The sequence below is a fragment of the Sinocyclocheilus rhinocerous genome, unplaced genomic scaffold (genome assembly GCF_001515625.1).
Source record: "Sinocyclocheilus rhinocerous isolate Xijiao unplaced genomic scaffold, SAMN03320098_v1.1 scaffold8077, whole genome shotgun sequence".
In the NCBI taxonomy this organism is placed as follows: domain Eukaryota; kingdom Metazoa; phylum Chordata; class Actinopteri; order Cypriniformes; family Cyprinidae; genus Sinocyclocheilus; species Sinocyclocheilus rhinocerous.
Window position 1 is genome coordinate 10,204 of NW_015648126.1, and position 20,441 is coordinate 30,644.

General features: G+C 35.9%; 2 protein-coding genes and 1 pseudogene across 11 annotated transcripts in view; 2 read left to right on the forward strand and 1 right to left on the reverse strand.

The window, feature by feature from the left end:
- Nucleotides 1-4,667, forward strand: part of LOC107709639 (nuclear body protein SP140-like protein) — a 9,912-nt gene extending 5,245 nt beyond the window's left edge. For 5 of the 9 annotated variants that reach the window (XM_016514206.1, XM_016514205.1, XM_016514209.1 and 2 more), the window contains 13 exons: nucleotides 1,092-1,205; nucleotides 1,358-1,456; nucleotides 1,623-1,756; nucleotides 2,022-2,075; nucleotides 2,194-2,227; nucleotides 2,354-2,494; nucleotides 2,830-2,963; nucleotides 3,418-3,486; nucleotides 3,633-3,751; nucleotides 3,836-3,938; nucleotides 4,059-4,118; nucleotides 4,238-4,378; nucleotides 4,491-4,664. In XM_016514206.1, the coding sequence (XP_016369692.1) occupies nucleotides 1,109-1,205; nucleotides 1,358-1,456; nucleotides 1,623-1,756; nucleotides 2,022-2,075; nucleotides 2,194-2,227; nucleotides 2,354-2,494; nucleotides 2,830-2,963; nucleotides 3,418-3,486; nucleotides 3,633-3,751; nucleotides 3,836-3,938; nucleotides 4,059-4,118; nucleotides 4,238-4,378; nucleotides 4,491-4,559 (1,254 nt within the window). In that variant the 5' untranslated portion in view covers nucleotides 1,092-1,108 and the 3' untranslated portion in view covers nucleotides 4,560-4,664. Of the gene's footprint in view, nucleotides 1-1,091; nucleotides 1,206-1,357; nucleotides 1,457-1,622; nucleotides 1,757-2,021; nucleotides 2,076-2,193; nucleotides 2,228-2,353; nucleotides 2,495-2,829; nucleotides 2,964-3,417; nucleotides 3,487-3,632; nucleotides 3,752-3,835; nucleotides 3,939-4,058; nucleotides 4,119-4,208; nucleotides 4,379-4,490 lie in introns of those variants that run through there. The other 4 variants (XM_016514213.1, XM_016514212.1, XM_016514211.1 and 1 more) reach the window with 4 other exon arrangements.
- A 734-nt stretch (nucleotides 4,668-5,401) lies between these two features.
- Nucleotides 5,402-16,639, forward strand: LOC107709638 (interferon-induced very large GTPase 1-like; annotated as a pseudogene).
- Nucleotides 16,640-19,207: 2,568 nt separating this feature from the next.
- The window catches only part of LOC107709636 (GTPase IMAP family member 4-like), a 6,901-nt gene continuing 5,667 nt past the window's right edge, over nucleotides 19,208-20,441 (reverse strand). For both annotated transcript variants that reach the window (XM_016514201.1, XM_016514202.1), the window contains one exon: nucleotides 19,208-20,201. In XM_016514201.1, coding sequence (XP_016369687.1) covers nucleotides 19,566-20,201 — 636 coding nt within the window. In that variant the 3' untranslated portion in view covers nucleotides 19,208-19,565. The remainder of the gene's footprint in view (nucleotides 20,202-20,441) is intronic.

Consider the following 20,441-nt stretch of genomic DNA (forward strand, 5'->3'; position numbering starts at 1 on the left):
GGATGGACAAAATTTTTGTTAAAATATCTATATGGCAGTATACAGTATGTGGTAGTTTTGCCAATGGTATTGACAAAGATTAGTCGTCATGAAATAAAAAATGACCCTACTTTTTTTAGTGTGCATTGCTAGTCTTGTGGTGAACAATTGAACCATGCAAGTCAATGCACTGGAAAAAAAAGAGGTCTGCCGTCGCTTCCACTCTGGATTGGCGTTCTGGCTCTGATGACGTCAGTTTGACGGCTTGGGGAGTATCCTCTTGTTAAGTCATGACGTAAGGACTGCTGTTTCCGGGTCCATGCCTCTACTTATTTCACTTGAAATTACATATTTAAGCTAAGCATTTAAAAATTTGCTGTGCACACTTCAGTCTCCGTGCTCACAGTGTCTCAGATTTGCTCACTAATATTTTAGCTGAATCACTGTCAGACTATCGGATTTCATTATGGAGATAAAGGTTAGGGTTATAATTTTTCAGTATTACATGACATCGTGAGTGTGTATATGCACAGTTTGTTGTTTTTTGGGGGGCATCTGGCAGAGCGTTAGGACCTAGAAGCGGTGAAGCGTGATATCAGAAGTAACAAGCAGATATTCTTAACTATTCCTATCCAACCGTGAATCTGCTATGAGCAAGAGGTGGAGTGGAGGTGCACCACAATAAAACCCCGCCCCTTTAGTCAACATTCCGTTTCACTTGGAAATACATCACAACACTGAAGTCAGTTTAACTTCCGGTTCACGGGTACTTTGATACTGATATTTTTCAAGTTATTGAAGTTAGAAATTCCTGTATCATGACCACTAATTCATGTACTTTGTCAATAAGATAAAAATGGGTTTTGTTCAAAGTAGCTATTGTTCACATAGAGCTTTGATATGAATGAATATTTTTTGGTAATTCATTAAATATCGCAGGCTAAAAAGTAACTAGTAACTAGTACTCTGAGTAGTTTTTGAGAGGAGTACTTTGTACTTTTACTTAAATACAGTTTTGACACCAGTACTTTTACTTGTAATTGAGTATTATTTCAGCAATGTAACAGTACTTGTACTTAAGTAAAATTTTTCAGTACTCTTTCCACCACTAGGAATAAAAAAAAGGAGGATGAAGAAACAAAGCTGTACGAAGAGACAGCAGATGGGGTCGTCCTCCCATTCTAAACCTAAGAAGAAGAAACAAGCCAAGAGAAAAAACTGCCCCAGTGAGTCCAGAAAGTTTTTTTTTTTTACTAATGTAATGTCAAAACAGCATTAAATCAAGAATTGACAATAAATGTGTATTTTACACTGCCTAATATGTTATTGAGAAGTTTTTTCTTCTTCACCTAACTGATTTTGACTTTACTTGTTTCAGAATCATCCGCAGGACAAAAAAACACTCAAAACAAATCTCAACTTCCTGTTACATGTGGCTGTAAAGAGGGTGTCCTGTATTTGAAGAAATATTATGATAGTAGGTGCAGAAACATTTCTATATGTTAAAGAATGGAGTGATGTTAATGAAGAGCGACACGTTTTTGAATGTCTCAAGATTGTAATTCTGGAGCATTCAGAACATCCAGGTGCTCAAAAACATGTCATTCCAGTAGTGGTTGAATAAATCGTTTTTCTGTCTTTAGAGCAGAAGTGCATTTTCAGTGAGGGCCAGTGGTTCAAGCCCACTGAGTTTGAGAGGTTTGGGATGAAGGAGAGGCACAAAAAGTGGAAGACCAGCATCCTTTGCAAAGGGATTCCACTCCAGAAACTCATAGAGGTGCATAAGACATGCAGGTTTCAATAATAGTTTTAACTAATGCACACTCAAGTGCAATTATGATTTCCTTTTTCCCTTTTTTTTTTTTTTTTTTTTTTTTTTTGGTTAATATGGCCTTGGTGATTGGTGAGTCTGATCTATTAGTAAATCATTTGAGAAACTCAAATTAAACAAATAACAGTTACCTGAAATAAAAATGGACACGATGCAGATAATATAAATACATTTATGACATATTCTAACTTAGTTCTTTTTCTGTTCATAGGATGGATTTCTTTTATATACATCCTTTAAAAAAAGCAGTGTTCAGGATGCAAAGGTTTGGCTGCTCTTCGATCGTTGTAGATAGGATTTGATGAGGAGTTAACCTTTCTAGGCCAAAGCTTTCAAATTGTGACCAAGATGTTCATCAAAATTTCTCCTTTTGTGTTCTGCAGGGGGAAAAAAGCCATGTGGGTTTGGAAAAACAGGGTAAATGGGGACTAATTTTCTTTATTTTTTGGAGAAATATTCATTTAAATAAGATCATTGCAACAGTTATTCAGAATAAGAAAGACTTTATATTCTGTTTAGTGAATATTTGTGTATTTGTTGTAGAATCACCCGATAAGATCGAAGACAATCAAGACAATGATGATGATGATGACGCTATTGACATGAACATGTTTGAAGGTCCAGTCCTACCTGTTACCTGTGGTTCTGATTCTGGCATTCTACACAAATATCGATTTTCCAAAGGTCTGTGAGTGGGAATGTTTTTATAACAGTTATTATAAATATTATGTTGTCAGTGTTTTACACGCACAACTAAAAAATGTTGAACACAAGTTATCTGTTTCTTGCAAGCCAGGCTCATTGGAAATATGTGACTCTGCCTACATTTCTGCAAAACCTGAAATACCTTTACCTTTCGCTGCACCTTTTTAGATGATACCTCCACAAGAGGCGCTATCAGGGTATTTGTAGGCAGAGTCCCGTATTGTTTTTTCTCTCACTTAATGACAATGCATGTAAATGCACTGCTTGACTGCAGTGGTACAAGACTTTTACACTCAGTATTGTCTTTATCTCAGGGTATTGTGGGAGATGCATAAGAACAGAGAACCACTGGCTGACGCCTGAGGATTTCATCAAATTGAGCAAACCAGATGGAACATGGAAGAAAGACATTCTGTCCAATGGGATGCCTCTTGGGAAGCTTATAACGGTAAAAGAAAATACTAAATAGTAAACAAGAACATTTACATTTTGAATTTTGAACATTTCAAATTTAAATTGATGAAATTCAGAGAAACAAACAGTGGCTATCAACAAACAAGGCAATCACATTGTGGCGTGATAGCCCCATGAAGGTCCTTTAACATTGTTTTACATTTGTATTAAATCCTAAAAAAACCTGGGAGAAGTTCAGAGATTACACAAGATAACACGTGATGTTTCCTGTCATCATTTACTCACGCTGAAGTTGTTCCAAAGCTATATGATTGTTTTTTTTTTTCATCTGTTGAAAGTTGGTAACCAAACAGTCAATGGTAGCCATTGACTTCCATAATATTTTTTTTTTCATACCATGCATGAAAAAATGCTGTATGTTGTCATGACAGGGTCTGATCAAATGTTTTTGCAGTACACAATACTGATGTGTTTTCACATACTTTCAGAAAAGCGTTTTGCAACCACATACAGCCAACTGTGACTGTGAGATCTGCCAAGAACCGGATCAGAACCAAGTAAGACATCGTCACTCACATTTACAGTCATGCCAAAGCATCAACAAAGACCACCAAAACTCATCACAACTACTGACACTTGAAATTATTTCTGCAATGTGCTTCATAACAGTATAGTTTTATTTCTGTATGAACTCTTGTCCCAGCAGAATGATGACGTGTGTTTCGTGTGTCCCTCTGAGGGAGATCTCATGTGTTGTGATGAATGTCCACGAGCTTTTCATTCACACTGTCACCTACCATCTGTACATGAAGACTCACCTGGGTGAGAGAGAGAGAGAGAAATCATGCTGGATTAGACAGACTAGACGTTTGACTTTGTGTAATGGTGTGTGTTTTGTGTGTACAGAAGCCAGTGGAGCTGCACGTTTTGTGTGATGAAGAAGATGAAAAGTTCCAGTCAAAAGACCCAACAGGATATTTTGAGCAGTCCAGTCTCTCAGTACACACTGGTAAAGTTTCTGCAATTTTTTAGCCCATACAATGGAAGTAAATGGGGTCCAAAACAACATTTCTTTCATTTTATAGACAAAAATTATTTAACACTTACAGTCTGTTTAATTCTCTTCTAGCACTGCCAGTACCTGCTGTTACACCTGCTACACGAGAGCATGACCGACCCCTGTGCCAAAGTAAATCTCATATTTATTGACTTCATATTTATTACTTCATTTCCCTATTAGTCATTATTTGCAGCTCTTATATGTGGTGTATATGTACAGTATGTGATGGCTACACTGCTGGTGTCTAGGTTCCAGGATTCAGTGAGAACATCTGTGGTCCCATGATGCTGGGCAGAGTGAAGCTGAACTTGGAGAATAATGATTATCGAACAGTGCAAGAGTTTGTCTCGGATATTGAATATGTTTTCCACCACTGCACGGCCAAAAGGGTGAGTTTCACTTGGGCTTGCAAATGTTACTAATGACAGGAGTCTTAACAATTTCATATACATGAACTTTTTTATTGACTGAAATCTACATTTCTCTCTTTCTTCTCCGTAGGATAATGACTTCAGTAGAATGACCTCTAGGCTGACGGAACTACTTGAAATCATCTTTAAGCTGCTGTAACATCATGTCTTAACAAAGATGTCCTTTGTTGGACCTGGTGGTAACATTTGTGTGAATTGTACAAATATAACAGAAAAATAAAGAAAGCATATTTAGGCTTAATAAAAAACTGTGCAGTTGTGAACCATTAGTTATTCCTGAATGTGTTTCTCTCACTTGTGTGCTTATCTGATACTACTTAGAGTTTCCCAACCCTGTTCCTGGAGGCACACCAGCAGTACACAGTTTGCATGTCTCCCTTATTTGCATCTCTTTCAGGTTTTGGAGTCTCTATTATCAAGCTGAAGAGTTGATTCAGGTGTGTTTGATTTGGAAAAGATTGAAAATACGTACAGTATTGGTGTGCCTCCATGAACAGGGTTGGGAAACACTGGCTTAGAACATATACAAAATGTTGGATTTACTAAACTTGTAACTCTTGTTTATCCAAGAACAAAGATATGTTATCTGCAGCTATAGTAAATCTAGCCGTTTTTAGTATTTTCATAAAAATAAAAATAAAAACTTTTTATCGCACTATATATACTGTTATATGTAACTTATACTGTTATATTAAATGAAAAGCAGTACAGTGGAATGCAAAGATATTCATTTTAGGACAAAGTGTGACATTTAAATAGAGGCATTTAGTAATAATAACAAAACATCGATCCCACATTACAAGGTCATACTGGCACTCATATATATTCAGTTTATATATAATAGTTTTTTTTTTACCTTTAACAGTAAAATAATAATAATAAACAAAGCGCGGCCGTCAAAACAAAATTTTAGATTTAGTTCAGGATATAGTTCCGTTATTCACTTTCATTTTTACCTGTGGGTGTGGTTTCAAGACGGTTGAAAATACAATGAGACAGGAAGATCTAAATTCACTTTGTGGAGAAATCTGAAGCTGTAAGGTAAATCAATGAGTTCTACATACAAGAACAAAATACTAGGCTATAGCATATTTCTGCAACGATTAACATAAATCTAGCACTGTTTTTAACATTTTCATTTAAAAAATAGCTTACTTTATGTATTGACTTTAAGACTTTATGTCTTAACCGCTGGAAAGTCGTGGAAACTTAAGTGCGGAATTTTATTTTGCTGGTCGAGAACGAACAAAAAATTATTTACTGTGGTCTCCCTTCTGTCTTTATGGGGGTTACCCTGCTGTAGTTTACTTCCGCATTTCAAACACTTAAATGTGGCGAAAATATTCATTTAACACTCTGGTATTGTTCATTTGGGGGTCAACTTGTGTTGTTCGCGGTCAAAAGTGACAGAACCCCTGAAATTTAACTTTTTTTCAGTAAAATCAATGTGATATATTTTTGTTCAATAATATTTTGAGAGAATTTCATGGTACTAATCAATATTTATATGCGATAATTATGATAAAAAATTTTCCCCATTGAAAAGAATACAAAATGTTTTAGTTTTTTTTTCTTCTAATTTTTAATAGACGACGGCTGCGTTCGGTTCAGCCCCGACAAAACGTTTTTTAAACAGAAACGATGGTGCGTTGAACATCCTGTTCTGATTACGCAAGAGTTGCAACTATGGCAGCTGAGAAGGCCATTCTTTGTGTTCTTTTTGAAGAATTTTCGGAGCCTGATGAAATCGGTATAAATACGTGTTTAATACTGCAAAATACACTCGATGTTACAGTCACTGCCCTTTTACTTACAAATTCCCACTCACATACTCCCATACTACTGACTAAACACCCCCGCACCCCATTTAATTATCTTTTGTATTTCCTGGTAATCAATTCTAATTTAAATTATTTTATTTCTAGTTCTTACTTTTTTAATACCTTGCATTTTCTTTCTCATTTTTATGTAAAGCACTTAAAGCACACGCAACGTTTTGCTACGGTTTCCGGGTTGAACGACATGTTTCCTGGAAATGGTGTGCAACAGGGTTTGAGACACGTTTTCTCTTGTTTGGTGGGTGTGTCATAAATGTCAGCCCAATCAGCAACAACATGTATATAAACCACGCGGTATTTGTTAATTACATTTACTTACAAATTCCCACTCACATACTCCCATACTACTGACTAAACACCCCCGCACCCCATTTAATTATCTTTTGTATTTCCTGGTAATCAATTCTAATTTAAATTATTTTATTTCTAGTTCTTACTTTTTTCTTCATGAACTTTTCTATAGCCTATTCCTCTGATTATATAAGGGTAAATATTACAATAACATAGCACAACAACAGTGATCAGCAATAATGATAAGCCTAATACTCACAATAAAAATAATAAGGTCATCCGTTTCCGTTTAAAAAACGTTTTGTACCGTTTTGTCGGGGCTGAATGCAGCCCAGGTATATAAATAAACTTGCCTTGCAATGAAGCTAAAAATATATAAACAACTACATCATTATGTTGATATGGTATATTTTTTACTATAAAACTCTTACAACAAACATGTCTTCTAATATCTTCAGTTGTTGCGTATACCGAGCTGCAGCGGACACATTTGTAACCGACTTTACTTGGACCCATTGTGCGAGCTGTCTTTGCGTGGTTTATATGCATGTTTCTGCTGATTGGGCTGACATTTTTTACACACCCACCAAACAAGAGAAAACGTATCTCAAACCCTGTTGCACACCGTTTCCAGGAAACATGTCGTTCAACCCGGAAACCGTAGCAAAACGTTGCGCACCGGTTTGTGCTTGAATGTGCCCAATATCTTTACAATCCAGTTTTTGAAGGAAGATTACTGCCATCTGGTGGGAGTAAAAAAAGAAAAACATCTTCAATTCCATGGTTTAACCACTAGATTCATATAGCGCTATATAAAAAGGCTTATAAATTCTCTAGTTGTTTTTAGACATAAATACTTATTTTTATTAAGTTGTGGATTTGGATATATATATAGATAGATAGATAGATAGATAGATAGATATTATCAAAGAGAAGGTTTTGATTTTTTTTTAAATGTTGGTTCTCTAGTTGTTTTTAGACATAAATACTTATTTTTATTAAGTTGTGGATTTGGATATATATATAGATAGATAGATAGATAGATAGATATTATCAAAGAGAAGGTTTTGATTTTTTTTTAAATGTTGGTTTGAAGTGTCAGTTTTTGCATTAATTTTACTACAGTTAAACCTGAACACAGAGAAAGACATTTTGTTACACATAACATCAAAATTCAACAAAATAAATGTAACAAAAATGAACAGGATTTTTTTTTTTTTAGAGACTAATCAATTTAATCTGATTTCAGCCTCTTATTTGAGTCTTCTGGCTCAATTTTGCCATATTGTTACAGCTACATCAATTAATTTGTGTATGTATGTGTAGCTAAGGTATCCCAGGCCACCTTTCTCCCCCTAGCGACGGACATGTGTAAAAGTAGGCCTATTTGAATTTTGGCAAAATGTCCAGTTTGTTTTATTATTTACAGTACATACATCTTTAAAAAGTACATAAAGAGATTTATTTATTTTCCATTTGATGTTTGAATTATTACGTTGACTGTTTTGAGTTGTGTGTGTTTGTAATGAAGGCTGGCCTATAGTGTGTTGTATGTATAAATATTTTTGTTTTTCTTTCTCCAGCAGGCTAACTTTAGGATCACTATCCACCATTTGACTTTGGGCCACAAAACCTCTTTGGCTCGACATACTCATTTCTTTCTAATTCCCATGATTATTCATTAACTGTGCCAAGTAAGTACTTTGTTCATTAGTTGTCTTGGTTCTTGGCTGTTACTGTCTTGGAACTTGGCTTTAACTGTTTCTTTTCTGAAATTTTTCTTATTTGACTTTGTTCCTTTCTTTTAGGTTTTTTGAGCCTTAGCAATCAGTATTTCCCGGATCAAGGTAGGCCAGTTCTCCTAGATGAAGCAGGTTGAATTAAATTAACTGGTAACTCTTTGCAATAAGGTTCAAGGTTTATTAACATCAGCTAATGCATTTGGTATCATGAACTAACAATGGGCAATATTTTACAGCATTTAGTAATTTAAATACCGTTAATTTACATATGATATTTTTTTATATTTTAGGATGTATAAATTAGCATCAATGTATTGAACAAAGTACTGAACAAACATGAATGACCTATACACTAGTATTTTTATAAATAGTAGTATTTTTCTTGTAAACAGATATACACTATTCAATGGCCGAGCATAAAGACAACAGTGTAACTAAGATTTATGGGCAGGAACCTGGAGAAAAGAAAAAAAGTAAGTGCAATTAAACTTTTTTGATTTGTTGATAAGGCCTACGCTAAGAATATTTTGCATTGTTAAAAGTATCCATTCTAATGGTAAGAGTTGATAATGATTAATAATAACAATGATTTTAACCTCATCAAATCATGAAAAATCATGTGTCTGCAACCACACTTTTGATTTCACAAATCAATTGGATTCTGATTCACAAGCTCTTGATTTGATTTGATTTCCATTTGATTCAATACCACATTTGGATATATATCAGGTACAGTACATCTCTCACAATCTGTCAAATAATGCTGTGAACTAGGGAACTCTCTCAGTTATTAGTTTGCTATAACACCTAAAAATGAAAATGAAAATTCTGTCATTATTTACTCAGCTTCTTGCTTCTTGTCGTTCCAAATCCATAAGACTTTGGTTCGTCTACAAAACATTAATTAAGATATTTATAATGAAACCTGAGAGGTTTCTGTCCCTCCATTGAAAGTACAGGTAACAAAAACTTCATAAGCTCTTTAAAGTTGCTAATGGAATTTTTTTTAATTAAAAAAAAAAATAATGAAATCATTAAAATTTATGGAAGAATAAAGGTAAAATGCTGCATGATGTAGATTAATGACTTTATTTATATTTTTAGGCAACGATCTTCAGCTACAACATGATTATAAGGTAAGGTAATGCATTTCAATTCAGTCATAATCTTATCATGATATATGTAAGCAATAAGGAGAGGCCGTGCTTTATTGTGAAGTGGAATGCCTGCAACCACTTCAAGCCGTGCTGTATTCACAATATAGCACGCCTCGAGTACCTTATTGCTTTTATGAAACGGTTACCAAACAATACAAATATTAAACCAACAATAAATTCATTAAATGCTATCCTTCCACTAAAAAATTGTTCCTGACAGTGACAGTAAATGACGAGAATGTTCCTAGGTGTGACCAGAGCCGTTGAAAACCAGAGTTGTGGCACTTTCATAGACTTCCATAGGAACTGAGAAATGCGGAAGTAAACTGTGTCATGGAGCAGCCAATAGTTCCAAGTAACCAATAGTTCCAGCATTAAAGCCCATTCATTTCAGTGTTTCTCAAGGACACTCGCTGGCAAATTGAATAAATTACTGCATTTTTTCGATTTTTAATGCATTTGTTAACCTCTCAGAAATCTAACCAGTAGTGCTATTTTATGAAGCACGTTATAATTAATGTTTATCGTTAGATAATAGATAGTTAGAGTATAATTGCAGTTAGATAACGTGAGCAACACTTTAATATCGACCATAACTAGATTCTAGTTGTCATATTTTCAACAGTTTTTAGTCTTTCTGCTATCTTTCTCCTTGTAGGAGTTTCTGTGAAGCCTGCCCATTAGGAATAACCTAGCGCCTCACTTGATATGTTATATAATTCGCTGAACGCTGTTGGTTGCTTTGTTTTTTAAACAATATTTGAAACTTCATTCTTGGGTTAAATTCCGTATTTGCTTGCATTCATTAATATTCACTTGTTGTGTTTTTTGAATATCATAAAATAACAATAGTATGTGATTAACCTTTTTAAATTTAACATTTAAAAAAAAATCTAAACTTACCAAAATCGAGTGTTTGATAATGTCTAAATATATATTCAAATGCAAAACCTAAACAAAAAAGTAATCAATTATGACCTGCAATACTCTTTTCAGCAACTAATCTAGAGCTGTATACATTTATTAAACAGCCATATGGTTAAATCAAGGCATTACATATGAATATTATTTTTCCGGTCACCAAATGCCTCTAATTTGCCTTTTTTGCACTGGAATTTAAACATGTTTCTCTATTTTAACCTTAAATGCTACACTAATTGTAATACATTTAATAAATGTATTAGAAAATATTATATTTTAAATGGACATTCATGGATCATAATTATTGCACATATTATTTGATACCAAAAATGTCCTCATAATATTAACTAAATATTACTAAACTAAAATATAGTACATTTATTTAATTGATAAAAAGTTACACTTAAGGTGTTCGGTTACATTTGACTGCCAAGGAGTATGAGAACTTTTTAATGCTGTCTCTTTATCACTCCCCAGAATAAAATACTACTGTAAATACTACTGTAGTTATCACAGTAATCAATGCACAATCAATCAATGCACATGTGTCAAGATTTACAAGAAATTGCTGCAAATACAGTGAAACTGCTGTATATCCTGCTTAAACCCATTTAAACAGATTGACAGCGCAGAGTTGTTTGGAACTATTGAAAGCTCCATGAACCACGTGACTGCGTGGAAGCGAGATCAAAGCATGTCGCAACTCTGGTTTTCAAGGGCCCTGGGTGTAACATGCCTCATCTTATGGAGTTCAAATAAAAACAGAGAATAGGAACTGTTCTCATCTGCTGTCCCATACAGAAAACAATTTATATTTTCAAATATATTTCAGAATTTACAAAAAAAAAATTCAAAAGGGTCTGTTACATAAAGCAACCCCACTTGCAGGAATTACATGTTATATGTACACTTTACATGTTACAAGTTATATTACATTTATTCAAAAGTTTATCCACGTAGAAAAGTATTCCCATCCTTAAAAAGAATGCCTTCCACACATCCACCTATTTATGCCTGTTTAAATGATGATTTACCAGTGCCCTTTTTTTTTTTTGGAGTTCTTTTAAAAGTTTGTCAATACTGTCAACAGAGACTAATGTGCATTGAATCCGTAACATTCCTTTAATTAATGTCTTATATTAAAAATATATAAACATTCTCAAATAGAAATTTAATTTACTCAAGACAATTAAAATGCTTTTTAATAATTCAGCAGAGAAAAGATGTCATGAAAGGAGAACTGGAAAAAGAACCACCCCAATATGAAGACAAGGATCAGATCAATTTGGAAAACATCAATAAGCTCTTCTGTAGACTCAAACTCAGTGATAAAAACTCTTACAAACTGAGGTCAAGAGACTTTCTGCAGGTAACTCCATCAATACAAAGGCACGAACCTTGTAATGAGAAGAATTTGGTTCAAACTTATATACAAGGACTTCTGATGGCAGATTACAAAGCAAGATACATTCCAATAGAAGAAGACAAAAGTGAGGCGCTTAAAACGAAAGGCACCATGGTTTCTGATATGGTAGGTAGGGGTAATGCCTTTGAACAAATTTTCAAGAGGCCTGCGCATGTTGATACAGGCAAAATACAGCCCATTCACCCAATGGACATTCAGATGGCAGTGTTTCACTGTGCAGATCATTTCCTTCGTCAACTTATGGTAACAAAATTTTCACAATGTCAGTATGCTCTTCCTCTGCTTGTACCTGATCTGTTTACCCAAGAGATTGAATTTCCCCTGTGGACCTTCAGGCAGTTTAAGAAAAGCTGGAAGTCACACAATGAAAACATAATTAAAAAACAGACAATCTACAAGGCTGAGACACATATGATTGCCTTTTTCAGGTTTTCAGCAGTTTCTTCATCCAAGTCCGAATTAATGAACAACTTGATCAATGAACGGCATGACACATTCTTTCACAGACACTGCCGTGGAAGCACCAAATCCCGTCTGCTGATAGATGGAGTGGTTGAGATCGCCTGGTACTGCCCGTCTGGAGAGAAAACCGATAAATTCCCGGACTGTATTGCCTTCTGTAATCTTCATGGCGATGCACAAGAAAATGAGACACAGCTACAAATTCTGACTGAAGAGTCCTCAATCAATGTAGTGCTTCTGCCAAATCTTGATGAGAGTGACAAAAGTATGACAATAGTAGAAAAGCTCTACAACAACACAAAGCCTCTCATTTGCCTTCTGACTGAAGAAGACTCAGTGGTTTCCAAGGTACAGGAAGGCAAATATACAATTGGCTTGAATAAAAGAAGTAGATCAGATATATCAGAGGAACTTAGAGGAACCATCAATGAGTGCCTCTCGAAATCACTGTCAGTTTTCAAACTTGAGAATATGGGCGAACATTCAGGAATCACAGTGGATGAGAACGATGCCTACTGCAGGAGAGGAAAAGAGGCAGCAGAGCAGATGATGAAACTACTGGAGACAAAGGAAATGTCCAAAATCAAAGAAACATTTCTGCCTTGTCAGGGAAAACTGTGGCATGACTGGTGTCTAAAGAGCAAAGAACTACATCGACCTCAAGGGGATAACATTGAAATGCATAATAGTCAAAAACAAACAGAAATGCACAAAATCCGTGAGCAGCAGAAATAATTTGGCCTCAGTGAATTCTCGAAGTTGTTTATTGAAAAACTGAATCCCATAAATGCTGATGAGAAGATGTATTTCCTTAAATGGCTGGGGATCCTCCTGGATGAGTACACTTCAAAAGATCTCTGCAAGCTTCATCATGAATATTATGAAAAATGGTCAAAAGTGCTGGATTTGAAAAGGAACATGATAAATCTGAGCAACTGACAGTAGAACAGATACATCTAGAAAAGCTATCAGAAAAGCTGAATGCAGCCACATTTGGCTTGGAGCACATACTAAGAGAAATTGGCCAGATATATGAATCAAATATATCTGTGAACAAGAAGAATAAAGGATCTGAATGTAAACTAGATGTCAGGCCTCTTCCACAGTTTGCTGCAGAGCTCATGATCTCCGGATACCCACTGGAGCTGATGGATGGTGATGCAGCTCATGTGCCTCTCATTTGGGTTCAGGCGGTTCTAGGGGAACTTATTAAATTGCTGGGAGACCCGAGAGTATTTGTGTCGTCAATTTTGGGGATCCAGAGCACTGGGAAATCCACCATGCTGAATGCCATGTTTGGACTGCAGTTTGCAGTCAGCGCTGGTAGATGCACCAAAGGAGCCTTCATGCAGCTGGTCAAGGTGTCTGAGGAACTAAAAAAACAGTTAAACTTTGACTACATTCTTGTTGTAGACACTGAGGGTCTTCATGCTCTAGAGTTGCCTTGCAGGTCATCAAGACATCATGATAATGAAATGGCAACGTTTGTGGTCGGTCTTGGAAACATGACTTTGATCAACATTTTTGGTGAGAATCCAGCTGAGATGCAGGACATCCTTCAGATTGTTGTTCAAGCCTTCCTGAGGATGAAGCAGGTACGACTGAACCCCAGCTGCATGTTTGTACATCAGAACGTTGGAGACATCACAGCGGGCGAGAAGAACATGGTAGGGAAAAAACACTTGCAGGAGAAACTAGATGAGATGACTCAACTAGCTGCTAAAGAAGAAGTCTGTGGTGCAGAATGTTTTAGTGACGTCATTGAATTTAATATAAAGACTGATGTGAGGTACTTTGCCCAGCTCTGGGAAGGCAGCCCACCCATGGCACCACCCAATCCATGTTACAGTGAAAATGTGCAGGAGCTTAAGAGCACTATTCTTTCCCGTGCCTCACAATATAAAGGTTTGACACTGGTACAATTCAAAGATCGTATTGGAGACCTCTGGAACGCACTTTTGAATGAAAACTTTGTTTTCAGCTTCAAGAATACTTTGGAGATTGCAACATACAGAAAATTAGAAGAGGAGTACACAAAGTGGACCTGGAGTCTCAGAAGTGCCATGCTGGAGATTGAAGACAAATTGCACAACCGAATCAACAACAGGCTACTCAATAAGGTTGAGAGTAGAGACTTGGAAAAGGAGATGGCGGAGACCAATGAAGAGGTGAAAAAGTCCATGAAACATTACTTTGAAGAACACAAAGAAAGGGATACGTTGATTCAGTGGGAATTGAAATTTCAAGAAAAAATCCCGCACCTGCATTGGGAGCTTGTAAGGGACGCAAAAAGAAAACTAGAGAACATCATCTATCAAAGGAAAGCTCTCTTCAAACTGGATGGAGAGAAAACTCTGCATGAGCGAAAACTCCTTGAGAAAAGCAAAGAACTTGCATTAAGTCTTAAACAACAAGGTCGAGATGAGAATGAGTTGAAGGCACAGTTTGATTCTGTGTGGGAAACGTGGGTCTCTCAGTTGACAGGGGATGTTCAACCTTTTGATGATCTTAACTTAGAAAGTGACATAATTACAATCATATCTGAAATTCACGAAAAAGCACTTGTGCGCGACAGATTATATAAATATGAACACATACATCAAATCACTGATTTTACCACATATGTAAATCCCATCGGAAAATCCTGGATGAACAAAAAATGTGGCCTTCCACCAGAAGAACAAGAGTCAATACAAAAACTGTTAAACAGTATTTTACATAAAACTGTGAACCAGGTGAGGTCAAAACCAGTTGCAAAGACGGGATACAACAAAAGCTACATTCAAGAAATTGCTAAGCTTGTAAAAATGAATGTAGAAAACCACAAGTGCATAAACGCACAATATGAATTCAAGAAAGAGTTCACAGTTGACCTGACAATCCGTGCTTGTAAGTGGGCAGGTGAGAGGTTTGCCGAGCTCCATCAGGAGTTCAGAAACACCAATGATCCCTTGATTTATTTAGAGAGAAAGAAACCAGAATACTACAGTGTGTTCCAGGGATTCTGCAAAGGTGCAAAATCTGTTACAGTATTTGGAGCCTTGATTTGTAGTGAGCTAAAAACCCCCATTCTCCAGAGTGCCTACAACAAGACTGCAAATGATCTAGCAGGAGAGATGCGGACAGATATTCCAGCTTTCAAAGGCAACAGGTCAAACCTGGAGAAACACATTCTGAAAGCACTAGCAGAGGAGGAGGACTTTCCAAAGTTTATTCAGTACATACATTTTCCAAGGAACCACTTTGAAGATTTCATCAAAGCTGAAGTGAAATCTTATATAACAGGGCAGAACTCCTTAGCTCTTGCAATGATTAATGGGAACATCAAGCAAAAGGGGCAACGTGTCATCACAGCTGCTGAAACGGCAACAGCTAAAGTCGTGAATAAAAGTGGAGATGCCAATATGTGGCTGGAGATCTTCTCAGACTGTCTGAAAGACGAGCTTGAATACAGTAAAGAACATCTGACTGGCAACTGCTGTCAGGACATCACTGATTTTGAACTTCTAGTGGAGGTTGTGAAAAGAGAACTTCATCCCATAATAGCAGAGTTGAACAGAGACTTAACAAAGCCCTCTGATATTAAAATGGAAATGTTCAGGGAACCACCAGATGACTTTTTGATTGAACATTTCTGCCAGTGCTGCTGGGTCCAGTGTCCCTTCTGTAAAGTTGTCTGTGTTAACACAATGGAAGACCATCTTGGGGATCATATTGCTCCCTTCCATCGTAACTGTGGGATGAGAGGGATGATTTACAAAGGAACAAATAATCTCTGCTTGACATTCTGCACATCTTCAGTGGCAAGTGACAGTTACTTTTTCCCGGATATTCAAAAAGATGACACAGTTTTATGGAAAGAGTACAGAACAGCAGGTCCAGAGTTTGAGAACTGGTCCATCACGCCTGATCTCTCAGAGCTGCCATACTGGAAGTGGTTTGTGTGTCGATTCCAGACTGATTTGGAAAAGTATTATAACAACACTTTCAGTGGTTGTGGTAAGATTCCATATGAATGGAGATCCTACACAAAAGAACAAGCTATAGAGAGTTTGGAGAAATACCTGTAAGTTTAATCGCTGCCTTAAATTTTTAAATAAACTGTGAAACCACAGTGTCCTGTAAAGTCTGGAATTTACTGCCAATAAGTTGTATTGTTCTCACCACTTTCTAAAGACCTTTTTATGAAGAGATGTCATTATAATTACAACTATGGCAGATTTGTAATTATTTTATACAGACATTATATGTACCATTAGTTTCCTTTTTACGTTCCAGAGTGTTTTTAGTGTTTTTTTTTTCAGTTAAATAATTTGAAAAAAAAAAATGTTTCTACTTTGTGTAGATGTAGTTTGTACTGACATTGTTACCTGTAACATCATATTATTAGTATTCCAATGAAATTACTGTGTACTTCAATGATTGCAATAAAGATGTTATTTTTTTCTTGATCTTTTTATTATTGTAAATATTTCTTAGAGTAAATTATTTACAGGACAAAAACAATTTTAAGTTAAGAAAGTATAATTTCAGGTTTATCTCATAATTTTGTTAGCAGTTTTTTTTTTTTCGACTATGAGGGGTATGCTCAAAAACTCTTGAAAATTGGCACTCATGTTGGAATCGTCGGCCATCAAGGCCAGGCAGGAAGTCTGTCTCCAAACTCAGTTAACATTATCTCAAAACAATGAGGATGCAAAAATGCTAAGGGATTTTTTATATCTTGAACGGTTTGGCCGAGGTGAAAAATTAAAAACAGGAAGTGTATTATAACTTTGGCATACATTGGCTGATTTTGATCAAACTTCAGCAGTTTGTTCGTTGTATGAGGGCAATGACATAGATGTGACTATTAGGATTCAAAGTTATAGCGCCACCAACTGGCAGCAGGAAGTGTGTTGTTTTCAAAATGCTTTTTAATCAGCCTCTCATTTTTACCTGATTTGCTTCAAACTTCAACTATGTCAAAACACGGCAGATGTAAAACTGCGAAGGGATTCTTGATATCTGAAATACTGTTGCCATGGCAACACTTCAAACTTTTAAATTCTTGTTCTATATATATTCTTTTTATATATACTCCTCTAATTGCTGTGATATGATTTACACCAGATTTGTCAACATGATGCCAAAACACTGAGGTACCAAAATTGTGAATGGTTTTTGGATATCTCAAACGGTGTTGCCATGGCGATTTATTAAAATAACGGCAAAAAAGTAAACAGGAGTTGTCTTACAGCCTATCTTTAGGATAGGATAAGAAATCTTTTAAGCCTAATCTTGTTTCTCTCAGTTTCCGTCAGTTAGAATGACAAATACATAGAATTAGTTAATATGTACTGTACTAGTAATATAGTTTTACATAATTATTTCACAGATCCTTTTTTAATTAAATGTTTTGGTTACACTTTACAATAAATTCTTATTTGTTAACTATAAGGTCTCATTTGTTAATTTAATTGCTAGTTAATTAGCTAACTAACTTTTAACAATATAATTTAGAGCATTTTTAACCATTGTTAATCAATGTCAGTTTTTTGGGGGGATAAAATATACATCATCTTGTTGAAATTATCAAAAAATTCTGAAGTCCTCCGAGAGCATTTGTCATACCCAGTCATTACCAGAAGAGGACAGCATTAAATCATGAGAATCAATGAGAGTGAAGAAGGTCAGTAACAGAATTGCAGCAAACAGATTACAGCAGTATTCATATTTTTATAGCATTAGAGGTGAATGACAGTTGAACTGTTTCATAATTAAATTCTCCTCATTTCCTGTTTACACTCATGGTGTTTGGGGGTCAATATGACCCCAAACATTTACTGAGTGATTGTAAAAAAACAACAACAAAAAAAAAACACATTTTTAATAATACATATTATATATAAATGTTTTTGTTTACTTCTCGTCTATAGATTTATGCTGTGATTTGGGAGATATTAAGTATTTTTTTTTCACCTATTTACCACAAAATTCCTCAACTACATCATTAGCATGCATATGAAATGTATTTAAAAAATCACTTCAATGATTATCTAAAGTAAATATAAGTTGTTTCTGAATATTGATCTAGGTGTTAGGAGCAGAATTCTGCCATCTGCTGGAAAAACAGCAATTACAGTTTCAGAAAGAAAGTGTTTTGACCATATATCCAGCAAAGGGCCATAGAGATCCATTCAAACTTCTGGATGTGACCAACTATTCCTCTCTCTCTCTCTCTCTCTCTCTCTCTGTGTCTCTCTCTCTCTCTCTCTCTCTCTCTCTCTCGCTCTCTCTCTCTCTCTATATATATATACATATACAGTATAGTATATATATATAAAGATTATAAAATACATATTAAAAAAATAAAATATTCTTTCAAATGTTTGTCTTTTTTTGTAGTTTTTGATGTGTTTTGAAGAGTCTGTTTTTACAAAATGGCATAGAAATTTAAGACACACCTAAAAGACAAGACTTGGAGTCAGTCTGTAGTTGCATATTATTTATTTTAATGAACGAAATGTAAATAAATAAATAAATAATAATAATGTGTGTGTGCATGTGCGTGCATTAGGTCTCACTCACATGTGTTCTGTGTTCTGCTAAATTCTATAAAAGTTCTCTGCTGCAGCCACACCTGTATATGTGTATGTGTGTGTGTGTGTGTGTGTGTGAGTGAGCATGTCCGTTCTACATTGCATTTGTGCTCTTGTACCAGGCCTTCATTTCTGTGTGGAAATGTTCAGATTTATGCCAGATTTACTGATTTTATTTGAGAAATGAAAAAAAAAAACTTGTATTCTATCGCATTTCCCATTAATTTTCAATGTGGGGTCATGAGTGTGACATTTTTTTTTTTACATACCTTCAGAACATCCGAATCAAGCCCAGTTTGTGTGTGTGTGTGTGTCTGTGTGTGTAGATAATTTAGAAAAAGTCACAAAATCTTATGGCACTGAGAACCATGTTTTTTAACCAAGGAAGGTTCCAAGGTGGGTTATATTGACCCCCAATACCATAGTAAGGTTAAAACATTTCCATAAAAGTATCATGGGAACATAGTGGTATTTTCAGTTTAATTAAACTTCTGTGGTAAGTTAAATGTTTACATTTTATATACAGTAGGTTATTCAGTGACAAGAAAGAATTATTGCCTACGTACACAATTAATGATGTACTTAATTAAAACAGCACAACAATAATAAACAGGCAGGCACAAAGTAAAACCTGAACAGTGCAAAATGTATAGATCATCACCTACAGGGAATATTACATCTCCATTATTCATGAGAAAGGTCCTGAACTGCTCATAAAATGGTTTGATTAGTGGATGATCTGTGATTTTGTTATAGATGAGGGGGCTCTGGCGAGATTTATTGCTAGAGATTTGCGTCTTGGTGGATTCTCGGCTAGTCTCCGTGCATCTTCCTCTTCCTCCCTCCAGAGCTCACGCTTTTTCCACTCTAACTCCTCCCTATCTTCATAATTCTCCTCCAGCTCTCTCTCCTTTCGTGCAATCTCTTCCTGTCTCTCCTCCAGAATCTTCTCTTGTTTTTCACGTATCTTTCTCTCTGAGCTCGGGTAAAATGACGTTTTGTAGCAGCTTCTGCCATTGATGGCCACCAAGGCATCAATCTTCTCCAGAAGTTTGGTCACTTGCTCAAAGTTTCCCATGTTCTTGTTATTGAAGAACACAAATCCTCCACTGCATGTGCGGATAAAGTCTCTAAGGTCTTTGTCTGAGCTGGCGATCAAGTCATTTGGCATTTTCCCCTCTAGTCGATCTCCATGTGTGAACAGAACAACTGTGTAATTCCAAACGTTCCTCCCGAACATGTTCTGGATTAATTTATGTATGTTCTTGTCCTCATTGGTTAAGTTTCCCACGGGCTGAACCAGCAGAAACACGTGTGGTCCTGGCTTATAGAGCGAGATAGATTTCATGATCTCCCTGATCACCTCCTTCTCCATTCGATTGATCTTATTCAGTCCTGGCGTGTCGATTATGGCCATGGGTCGGCCGTTGATGTTTCCAGAAGCTCTTTCACAGAACTGTGTGACTCTGCTCAGCTGCATGTCCGTGTTGAAGGCATTACATCTGAGGATGGTGTTTCCAGATGAACTTTTTCCAGACCCTCTAGCACCCAGTAACATGATGCGTACTTCCTCTGCCTCAGCTGGAAAAAGATCATGCACAGT